The sequence below is a fragment of the Astatotilapia calliptera genome, chromosome 16 (genome assembly GCF_900246225.1).
Source record: "Astatotilapia calliptera chromosome 16, fAstCal1.2, whole genome shotgun sequence".
NCBI lineage: Eukaryota > Metazoa > Chordata > Actinopteri > Cichliformes > Cichlidae > Astatotilapia > Astatotilapia calliptera.
In genome coordinates, this window is record NC_039317.1 from 18,923,072 (window position 1) to 18,935,586 (window position 12,515).

Sequence of the window (12,515 nt, forward strand, 5' to 3'; positions counted from 1 at the left end):
TATTTTCTTTGTTTTAGCCACGGCATTTCCTTTTTAATTTATTCCCCTTTTCTATAGTATAAAGTAGGCTTTTTTCGTGGTCTTTTTTGTTGCTTATTTGAAGGAAATCTCGTCAATAGGACACACGAAACCCTCGAAGCCTTGTCAGTTGCTGGTTGACAAGGCTTCCAAAAAAGCAGAAGAAGAAAGACATAAAGAAAAGGAAAAGCAAAAATATTAGGCTACAGGCTACCTCTGCCCTGGGTGCTCCTGTCAATCGTAAGAAAATGACAAGCGTAAAGTAAATGAAAAAAACAGCTACCAACTGAGGTCAGCCCAGCTTTCAACGCAGAAGATCTTCTTCTCTTCATCAGGCTACAGCCCAAGTTCACAGCAAGACAATACACTTCTTCAAACACCATAAATCCATAAATGACCTTAAACTTTTTAAAACTGTCAGCTCAGATTTAAAGTTAAGCCTCCGTCAAGCAATCGAGCAACGGTATAAACCCCTGAGCACTTGCCAGGTTATACAGGGGTTTCCTACCTCCGCTGTCCAAAAGATGCTACGGGCTGGAGGCCATCGAGGTCAACTCAAATCATTTACAAACTTATCAAAAAGTTCAATTATTTTTACTGCTGCTGACAGCTCAAAGGGTGCAAAAGTTTACCAAGTCGTCAGACCTTAACTAACTGCCATGGAGACCACCTCAAGCCCTACACCGAGCTTCCTCTACAAATTAAATTAGTTAAAGCTGGGCGTGATCAAGACAGATTGGCCAAAACTGAGAGAAACTGAGAGGGTCTAGCAAAAATAATACACTTTTTTTTTTCAAGGACGCTAAATCACCATGCGAGTGAGCTAATTTCATATCAGTGCGTCTATATGGAGAAAAATAACGCTGATGGCGAGAAAATATAGCAAACTCTAAAAATTTTGAGTCAGTATTTAAGCAACGAGACAGTAATTTGAATTTATGACATGTTTCCTTCTTGTCCAAAATGTGACACAATAATTGCATCTCAGCTCTGAAAGGGCTTAAAAAGCAACTGTGCCTCACACACAGAACACGTTTTCTTCTTTAATAAGAAAAATTAAACGGATAAAGAAACAAATTCGTGGCTAATTATTTGACAGGTGATGTAAACGGTTTAGTGTAATATAATAGGGAATATTATTGGCTTGCACCAACCTTGTAAAAGAGGCCTTTAATAAATAAGAATCAAACATAAAACAGTAAAATGTAAAATCAGTGTGACGCTTTGTGCTGGAGCTCCTTTAACGAATATGTAGGCCTGCGTGTAGTATGCATGTGCACATATATATGCTGTGATCTGAGCTGGAAAACTTCCGCTAAAATACGAACAAAAACTCAAAATATTCGTTATGGCCTCAATTAAATGATGAGTGCATTATTTATTTATTTACTCATTTATTATAAATCGTCCTTGCACTTCACGTTTCAGTATTTATTAGACAGCCTGACCTGCCTTTCACCTGACCCTGCCGGTCCTTGTGACGGGTCAAAGCCGAGTTCCCCAACAAAAGAATGATAAAGTCAGCGTTTCCTGGCAGCTCGTGTTAAACCAATGGCCAACTAGTCTCCAGCTCGACTATTTCTTCATTACATTCACAGATATTTGTTTTCGATTTTGTAAACCATCAGCTGTGGATTTGAAAGCTGCAGAAAACACCAGGCCTGCTTATTTTTCACACAACTTAATAAAGGGATTTTTTTTTGTCTGATAGTAATACAAAATAAACGCTAAATTCCATTTGAAGCTTGGATCAAACATGCAACCATTGCAAGACTAGATTTCTAACAAAGGGTGACAAATTAATAATTTAAAGGCCTGCAGTTAGAAACGCGCCAGGCCTGGGGTGAATTAAGAAAAAAGAAAATCCACACCATGTAAAGACTTAAAACTGATTTTCTTGCGAAATCAGTGCTGTTTAAAAAAAAACAAAACATTTCTGTGTGATTGAAACCCCAAGAGAAGATGACGTTATCTAGCAAACGAATTGTGGGTGAAGAAATGTGCAGCTTAACAGTTGGACACAGCAGGAAATTAATGCAATTTAAAATAAAATTCCTTTGATTAAAATCTCAAGTTAACTGCACAAGATCACCATACAGCTTTAAAAAGACCAAACAAAGAAGCAGAACCAAAAGAGGAATAAGAAGAATATGGTGTGGAGCAAATCAGACCAATAACACTTTTTAAAAAAGAGTGAAGGTTAGATCCATAAAAGCTTTTCAAAACAAATCAAACAAGTACTAAACTTGAACACAACTTCATCAGAAGAGCACACTGTCTAAAAGTTACCGAGCATGCACTGCAGCTTTACAGGCAGGAAACAGTTTAGCCTGAGCATTACGCATGTGACATCACACGCCCATACCACGAGCATAATGATAAAACGCAGCTTACCGCGGAAACCGCAACAGATGACACGCAGTCCAACAAACGCATCCATGCTGAAGGGGAAAAGTCAGTCCGGTAGAGTTCCATGTCAATTGAGGCTCTATTCCATCTGGACTGTCTTACTAATACACAATGAGAATTATATTTTGGCTTGTCAAGTCCCAGGCCATAAAACAAAGTTTAATGGCATCACGTGTTTCCTCACAGCCATTCACAACAGGGCGCAGGCCCATAAATAACCCCGAAAGTTGCACTTACTCAATAATAGCGATTGCACTGATGTGCACTGAGGAAAAGTCGTGGAAATGAGGAAGCAGGGAAGCGGAAGGGATTTTGTAACAGTCACAACAGAAAGTGGTACAAGAGCGAGCCGTGACAGAATAGCATGTTTTATTCCCACCGTGAAAACTGGGGAGAAAAATATGTGCGAGCTTTAAACTTCCATGAACAAACACCAAAGTATCCTGGTCATCTTAAATATTCATTTTAATCATTTTAATATTGAGGTGTGATGGAATCAAAACTACTGAAATCGAGAATTTCAATATTTAAATCTCCTGAAATCTGACGCCTTTTGACCTCTAAAGTGTTAACAAATGAACCACTACGCGTCACTGATTGGTGCCCGAATACATTTTTTTTCTGTCCAGTGAACCTGTCACAATAGGACTGATGTCATTCATTCTTCCGGGCCAATCCCAGAGTGCAATGCCTTTTGGTCCTCCTCCTCCCCCTGCTCTGACCTAACCGGAGAGAGCAGACCATGTTGAGGTTTGGGTGGCTGCCACAGTGCGGCAGGTATAATAAATGTGAGGGCAGCAGATCAGAGGCTTTGAATTTTCTTACATGTATGTCTTCATAAAAGCTTTTCCTTCCTTGCAGATTCAAATTCTTCCTACACATAACCCCTGCTTCTAGTTTTCATGTTTCCTCGAACTGTTTTGAACTTGTAAATAAAGTCGTTTTAATTGAATCATCCTGTTTATCACGAGGACACAGTTTACGATTATTGAATGACTGTTTGCTGGGGAAAGATGACAGACATGAATATTTGGAGGATTTCCAAACCAGCACAAAATGCACCATTGTATAATCTTAATGGCTGATCTCATTTGATAGCAGCCTTTAACGTATCTAGTGCCCATGCGCGCCACATGGGTGACTTTTCTGGCACCAAAACAACTTTTAGAAAGAAAACGAACTGGATCACGTGATTCCCGCCTCATCTACTTACAGCACCAAAAAGCATGCTAGTAAAAGGATTGCTAAATGGGACCAGAGAATCTGACTGTTGGGCAACAGCGCCTTCTGCTGGCATGATAAAGGCCTCTCCACAGTTCCACTGTAATAAATACAAAAAATAAATAAATATATAAAACATACACAAACCAGTTATTTCACCCAATCCTGTGTTGCATCAAACTGTTGATGAAGTTTTGAATGAGGGGAGAGGAGATTTACTGTTGGTATGCAGACCACTGATTTCAAAATTTGCTCAATTACTCCTCTAAATGATTCCCTCCAAAGCAAGTAGCCTAATGCAAGCTAATTCAAAACTAGGTTTAGTCAAGCTCTTTAAACACATTGTATGAATTCAGAATAATTACCATAGCATATTTATATCTAAATATTTTCCTCTATTTGTAAAGTGAACATTTAAAAAAGACTATAATGGGAATATCTGTAGTAATAAACTGCAAAGTAGATGTTGAAATTGAAAATGCTGATGTTGTGGTGATGATTCATACTTAACATTGTTAATGAAAGCATCATTTATCTAAGTGGAAACAAAAAAACAATTAAAACTATTAAATAGAAGGCAAATGACAGCACATTTAGGTTCACATGGCTTGGCTTGAGCAAAAAAAAATTAAAAAAAGAAATCTCACAAAATATATTATATGATTATATTAGTCTGTTGCTAAAGGGTCTAGACAGTCTGGATGTCTGAGAGGAGCTGAGTAGGAGTGAAGGGAGGAAATCCATTTATGGAAACTAATAAAAATATTAGTGCAGGGCCTGCGGTCACACATATACTAAATAATTACGTGCATTACAAAAAACGCTTAAAACGTGTGATCTTTTTTTTTTTTTTGCACTGTCAAAATGTAAAAGATCATGACTGAGTCCTATGTAATTCTCTCAGGCTTCTGCTTGTGCCTGTCTTTCAGGGTCCATTTTGCCGCATTGCAGTAAGGCTGTAAATACTTTCGCAGCTGCCTGTCAGGCAACAGTGAAATACTGTCTTTGTTCAGTTGGCCTCATCTCCAGGCAGCTGAAAACAAGTAGGAAAACTGAACTTTTGCTGCCAGGCTTTGTATACGTTCCATAAAGCAAATTAACTGAACTTTGTCTCGAGTATAATCCCTCATTTATTAGCATATAAAGCGAAACAGTGTGATGGAATATGGTGGCCTGAATACGCCAATACAGATTTTCTAGCAGGTTGAGAGATGAGGGATAATATAGCTACAATTATTCGTAGAGGCTGATGGAATTGGGATCTGTCTACAACCAATAACTTAACGCTGAAAGCAAAATAAGGAATGACCGGTTAAAGACAAAGCTCTCTTGCAGTGCACAGTGGAAAAAAAAAACTTCTCTGCATCAAAAACACAGCTCACACATCACCATCTGTGACCTCAGAAACAACTTCTATTTGTGCATCTAAGGCTTTAAAAAGGCATCAATAAACACGATGAAACGACTTGAAATCCATATGATATCTTCTTAAATATTTCTCTGTGGTTGTTGCATTATAAAAGGCAACTTGCCGGCTAAACGGACGTTTGTTAATCATTATAATATAATGGCCAGACTTCTGTTACTGAAAATGTCTAAAAACAAAAACAATTAATCCCAACACACCCAGCAACATGTGACTTCACCAAATTACCTGAGTGCCATTACCTTGCAGCTCATTTACATGACCAATGAAACAGGAAGCTGTCAAACTTTACATGCTCTCACACATGCCCAACTAATAAACGCCATTATCGCACAAGAAATCTTACCTATGGTGGTGAGGTACTCCATGCTTGCTCTTTGAAGTTTGCTCAGGCAGTGCATTTTGCGTGAAAGAGCCAGCACAGCTCTGTGAATGAAGAAGGTGGGATGTGGATAAAGTTGAAACGCTTCTCTTGTCATCCAGTAAAAGAAAAAATAATTAATTAAACAAACGACGCAGCGCCGGGAAAATATGCGCTGATCAGACAATTATGAAACGAATGGCAGGCGATTTTTAAGAGAGCAGACCGTAGTGTATCGGTTTAACACCATAGACAACGTGATACAGAATGCAGTGGGGGGAAATCGCCAGGGAAATCAGGAAAAGGGCCATGAAGACGTTTGCCTCTCGCACATGACCAGTGGCATCCAATGACAGGCGATGGAGGCACATAAAAAGGTCTATTACCAAGTTGTAAATTGTCCCCTCACAAAAAGGAATTTGGACTGCAGCAATTCTCTCCATCTTGGCGCATAACAGCAGAAGCCCCACCAGGTCCCCCAAGCAAGAGCTTTTCCCCCTGTTGTTTTTTTTTCTGTCGTCGTTTGCATCACTCAAAAATCTAAAACTTCATGCAAAGTGTACAGAACAACTAAGAAACGAGTCTGATTAAGTATATGAGATTAATCTTTTTTATTATTATTAAATATTTGGCAAAATCAAACTGATCCGAGGTTTGGATATTACAGTGTTAAAATGCATAATCTGCCATAGATCACGTTGATGTTTAACGTTTTGCAGAAACTGGAGATTTTACGAAACAAAATCTTTTGAGAAACCAAATATTTCTTGTATAAAATACAGAACAACTTTGTGCCTTTATTTTATTTTATTTCTCATCTGTGAGTTCACGGCCTGTGCAGCAGACGCTAGGAAAACGCCACACAATAAAACCAGCAAGTATAATTTACACCTTTTTTCCCTCATTAAAAGTCTAATGCTTTGTCGCCGGCCTTTTCCCGTGGATGTTCAGTCATTGTCCTGGAGGACAGATTTTCAACGGATGCGGGACTTTTGTGTTTCCAAATGATATTGCATATCAACGGCTTTTTCCCACCCTCTTACAGGCCAGCTGTTGTTTATTATTAGAGACAGAGATACACTATGGTGTGAAAGTTTTTTCGTGTAATTGAAACTCAACACTTAAAGACCTAAATACTGCAACTGCATGCAGTCTCTGCACATGTGTCTACGACTGCACCAAAGAGGAATTTCATGTATTTCACTCTCTTTCATCTGGTGGCACGCCAGAGAAAGCATCGTGCGATTTATAGTTAGGCTAGCCCGAGCAATGGCTCTGGTTTCCTGTCTTATAGCTCCCTTTCCTTTCTCTCTCCCCGCGTGTGTCCCTGTGAAAGAGGGAGAAAGATGCAAGACCTCAGGATTTGTTAAATCACATTGCATTGCGACTATGACGTTACTGTAATGTAGACTATACTTGAAGGCCTTTCTTTTGGAGGGAAATAGACTGATGCATTTTTACTGTACTTTTAACCTATCTATCTATCTATCTATCTATCTATCTATCTATCTATCTATCTATCTATCTATCTATCTATCTATGCAGGCACACACACACACACACACACACACACACACACACACACACACACACACACACACACACACACACACACATATGGGGCATATCAATGTCATTTTTTCACTGTATGTCGGCGCCTCTTTGTTTGCGCCCAACATATATCTTGTTGCACGACTTTAAGCGTTTCGGCATGCCACATAATATACATTTATATAAATGAATCAATCACATATCAGTTATTCTGCAAACGACAATTAGGGCTTTGCAAAGTTTAAAAATCGTTTTCTTCTTCTTCTTTTTCTCCTTCTTTTGCCAAGTGGCTTTCACTGACAGGTTTAGTGCCGCATGCTTATTGATAGGCCGACACTGATTTTCTCAGAGACATAAATTCAGATCCTGGAATCATGTCAAAGTCTGCCTTCAAGAAACTAAATATTAAAAAGGGTGGTGAACTAAGTTAATGCTTACAGGCACATTTGTGTCATTATTTGCCAAGCACACTGACTCTATCTGTCTTTGTGACCCATTCTGAGCTACAAATTCCTCGTCACATTACTCCTGACCAGCCAGAGGCTGCCTACCCACACTTTTATCAAACCGCAGTGTTTCATTCGCTTTTGGAGAAGTGTCATTTAGTGTTCTTCCGCATTGTCATTCTATATTCATCCGCAGCTCTATTCTCATAGAAACACCGTGTAACGTCCAGGATCTGTTGAATAGGATCTAGAATATATAGTCATATTCTATGCTTGTTTCGTTGCAGTCGCTATGAAAACAAAAGCGGTTAAATTCATAAGCATATTTATAACAATACATCATTAAAAAAAACATATTAAAAATCTAAAATTATATTGGGACGAGTGGGGGAGAGGAGACATTAAAATTCATTCCTGACAAGCGAACTTTAAAACTCATACATCACATTTGTTTTCTTTTCGTCTTCTTTTTTTCTTCGTTTTTTTAATGCGCACACAGTTCTCCCAACAATAAAATAAAATAAAATAAAAAGGTGTATTATGTGTCTTACGTCGATTTTTCTAATAAAGTTATCACTTTACGTTTTACTCTTTTTTATGTTAAATTGCCCTGATTATCTTGGCCTACACGCATAACATTAATACGGGAAAAGTCTGCATGCAGTGCTCACTAAAAAACTGTCCCTGTTCACAGTATGTACACACACAGACACACGGATATATATATATATATATATATATATATATATATATATAACAGAACACACACACACACACACATATATATATATATATATATATATATATATATATATATATATATATATATATATATATATATATATATATATATATATATATTCTGTTGTTTTTGTCCTGCTGTAGTGACTGTACACAATAACGTCAGACGGACAGACGTACTAAAATGTTACTCCCATGCTCCTTCTAGGTCTATTATTCTCCTTTGAACCAGTAATTGAACCAGTACGGTCTCTAACTATTCGCATTATTTAAAGGGTAAGCAGCTTCCTTTGCAGAGACAGAATTCGATCCATTCCTCGTGTGTGTAAACAGTGTAGTCTCAAAAAAAGAAAAAACAACAACCAAGTTGAACGTGTGTTCAGCCGTTTCAATAGTGATTACTAAAGTGATGCTCACAGCAGTATGTGCTGCAACATCTCTTTATGGCTCCATAACTGCGCTAAAACGCACAAACAGCAGAAGAAGGATAAGCTGCATTTTATTTCACGAAATGAGTGTAAGGTGTAAAAATAAAGCAAAACAACTTGGATTTATATATAAAAAGAAAGCTAAATCTGAGTGTACTTGGTGTGTTTTATTGTCAGTGAATTGACGCCATTTTTAAACTGTAATTACTTATTTTAATGTGAGCTTTGTGAAACAGAAAGCACTACAGTTTACATTTTAAGTAGTAGTAATATTATTAATAGTATCACAACAAATAGACAAAACAAATTTCCCACGTGTGGGACTAATAAAGGTTATCTTATCTTATCTTATCTTACAACAAGCAGGACACTGTGGGACAGTCTAAAAACGACAGGCTACTTCGCTGGTTATTTAACAATAACAATAGCAGGCTAATAATAATAAAACGACGAGGCTCAGAGACATGCCCTTTAAAGGAAAAAACCATCTGTGAAAGATCAGTGTCTCTGTTGTTATTTTCTCTGCATTTACACGGTGGGCTGGGTCTGCTTCTGCCTTCAGAAAGCCTTCCCTCTAACGATTAAATTTGGCTTCTCCTTTGTGCAAATGTGTGACATATTGCTGAAATATGGGGCCTGGGAGCTGTCAGGAGATTTCAAAATCAGTATAAGGGTGCTGCAATAACCGATTAGAAAAATGGGGCTTTCAGGTTTTGGAACTATTAAAAGTAGAGCGCTCTTCTTCACACACGTTCATCAGGGCATAAGACGTTTATGATATAAATCAGTAAAAACATGGACAATGGTATGGACCTTGCCTTGTCTACGTGTTCCAGCTGTGAATAGGCTGCTTTAGCTGAGACTTAAAGGACAACATCGCCCTCTAGCGCTCCCGGTATTCTTTCCAGGGGCCCTGAAGCTCCAGTAAAGGTAAACAGATTGCTTTTAGATCTGCAACTTTCTGGATTCCTGTTTTAATCAACAAGTTCCACTGAAGGTGGTTTAAGAACAAAGAAAAACAAAGCGTGTTAGCTCCTGCCCGTAAAGTACAATTAAGACACGTGCTCTTCTTGACCATTTCAGTACACAGTCCCATCAGAAGATAAGACTGCACCACACAGCAGTCAAAGTTAAGTTTTTTTTCCCATCGGTGGGAAGTGCAATTGATGAATACACGTGACCATTAAGGTGGGGGGTGATTTCCTCTAAAACAATTCATCGACCAGACACCCCATGGAAAAGTGTCTACACTCTGTTTGTCAGCAACAGACGCAAACACCCAGGAAAAAGGGTTTTTCAAAGGAGAGCGTAATTACTGGCCAGGCCCATAAAGTAATTTAGGCCAGACGTCTAGCCATTTCTATAGCTTTATTGGACCGCGGTTCTTCCTGCTTTAAAGTAATTGTTCGTACAAGTTGGACCATAAATTGGAAATTCGCCGCAACACCTCTCCCAATAGCAAACATTTTATGACTTGGAGCACTACTTTTCAAAAAAACACTAAAATCTTCCGTTTTTTAAAGTTATTTTTAAAGATGTTTTAAATAATATTTAGTGGGGGGTTAATATAATTTTAATATGTGGGCTGCTAATAAGAACATCCAGCCATTACATATTTAATATTATGTTAAATAGTGCTGTTCTCTATTAGGTTACATGGCCTCGATAAACCGCATTTGGATAAGTAAGGCCTTAGGGGATGTGCTTTGGTCTAATACAAATAAATTAAAGAGCAAGGTGCTTACGTCAACATGTCAAAAATACGAATAAAGGATAAAATCTTTATGCATTTATTTTTGATTTAGACTAAAGGGAGATTTTTCCTTTCCTAAACATGGCACCTTGTCATGAACTGTATGAAAGCTTAAAAAATAATTTAGGAGGTTTTAAAAACAAAGATTTTAAGCAAAATGTCGTTAAAACTGGGTAAATTCTGGCTTTACTAAAACTGCGCCCCGTGTGTGTAGTGACATAGACAGCAGTCGAAGTAGTTGCTCTGAATTCTTTTTATATTTATATTTATATATATATATATACACACACAACTCCAAATAACAGCAATACACATACATGTTTCCTGCTGCGTAAACATCCCACTTTGTTGCGTAAAACTTTCAGTTGGCTTGAAACATTGTTCGACAAATCCTCTGTGGGTCTCATCAAGGCAAATTTTTTGCACGTGTGATGCATATTTGGCCAAATAACCCCAGAACGCTGACACTTAATAAATGTTAAAAATAATAATAATAATAATAATAATAATAAGATTAAAAAAAATAAAATGGCTAAGGAGGCTCCTATCAAAAATCATTATAATTGTTCACATGGCTTCCTTGGTACAAACGTCAGAATGTGTGAAACGGCACCAGCACCGGACTTATAGCTGCTCCTTGCCGTTCCTCTCTCTGTTCATCTTCTTCATTTTCATCCTCCTGTTCTGGAACCAGATCTTCACTTGTCTCTCCGTTAAACTGAGTATGCGAGCGACTTCATAGCGCCGGTCTCTTGTCAAATACATGTTGTAGAGGAACTCCTTCTCTAGCTCTAAAGTCTGATATTTTGTGTAGGGACATCGCTTCTTTCTCGTCGAGCGTGCGTGAATCCAATTTGCTGCAGGGTTACCTAAAGACACATAAAGTAAATACACATGTGATTAGTTGTTTGGTCTTTCCCCTTTTTATTGTAACCTTTAATAAACCATGGCCATTGTTTTTACTTAATGGGGCTCAGAGACTTGCGGTCGGTTTCATTGAAGCAAAAGAAAATGAGAACTGTTGCCTGTTATGTCCAAAGAGGACTATTTCGATTACATGATTTCCTGTTTGTACCGATTGCCCCCGTGCACCAACAGAGGGGAATAGATCTGTACTTAGGTATAAAGTCTCTTTAGATGCAGTCTTATCGAAATATTAAGTTGTGTATCTATTTCGGGTGTCCCGTGACATGAAAAACATTAGGATCCCTGCAATGACCCTTGTAGGGCGGGTTCTCCCCTTTCGGAGCAACAGTATAGTACGAGACACTTTTATAGGTTAGTAAAACCTCCAGTTTTACACACCCGGCTCATACAGTTCTTAAAGTTGTAAATCAGCACCGGCTATTTCGTTTACTTACTTGGGTCAAGTTTTTGTTTTTCCTCTTTGGGTTCGCTGTGGCTCGAAAGCTCACTTCCACTGTGTTCTTTGGTTGTTTTTTCTGGACACTCCGATACTCCACACGTGAATTCGCCAGCAAGCGGCCGAGCCTCCGCTTCCAACGTGTCACAATCTGAAGATTTAGCTGGCAAGACCTCTGGCTTTGTCCCGTACGACCGACTGCTGGAGGGGAATCCGGCGAACGAAACGTGGTTCGAAATGGGGTCCATCCACGGTCGGACGCTAACGTATCTCCCGTCCGACGCAGGCAGATGGGACTGGTGGTGGTGGTGGTGCACATATGGATGATAAATCCCCTGAGGATGAACTGAGGACCAGGACGGCGAGAAAACAGCGGATTTCGGTGCAAAATTACACGAGGAAAAGTCTGCGTTGTCCCCAGCACCTGACGGCCTCGGGGTCATCGCGTGTGGAGCCTGAATAAAGCGAGCACCGTACACATCCTCCGGCTCCTGCCCCATTATAGCGTCCACATAGCAGTTACTGAGAGTGCCACTGGAAGACATTTTTGATGGCTTCCTACTCATATAATAAGGGTTGCACTGTTACGGGAAGCTTCCCTTTATGAACAATCATAGTATTTTTGCTGGCCCGCATCTACAGGGATTGGTTACATGGATCACGTGGTCATATTTACCAATACAGCGAGTAAATCAATCCTGCCCTTGCTCACCCCCCCCCCTTTTTTTTTTCGTCAGGTTTAATTTAGCTTTTCATTTCTCAAATAATAAAAAGCCCATTCTGATGTGACTAGTGGGA

General features: G+C 38.9%; 1 protein-coding gene across 1 annotated transcript; it reads right to left on the reverse strand.

The window, feature by feature from the left end:
• Window positions 1–10,447: 10,447 nt before the first annotated feature.
• On the reverse strand, window positions 10,448–12,444 carry hoxd9a (homeobox D9a). Its single transcript, XM_026144900.1, has 2 exons — window positions 11,716–12,444; window positions 10,448–11,223 (listed from the first exon to the last, which is right to left on the reverse strand). The coding sequence occupies exons 1-2, from the start codon at window positions 12,281–12,283 to the stop codon at window positions 10,979–10,981; spliced, it is 813 nt and encodes a 270-aa protein (XP_026000685.1). The 5' UTR covers window positions 12,284–12,444; the 3' UTR covers window positions 10,448–10,978.
• Window positions 12,445–12,515: the final 71 nt, after the last annotated feature.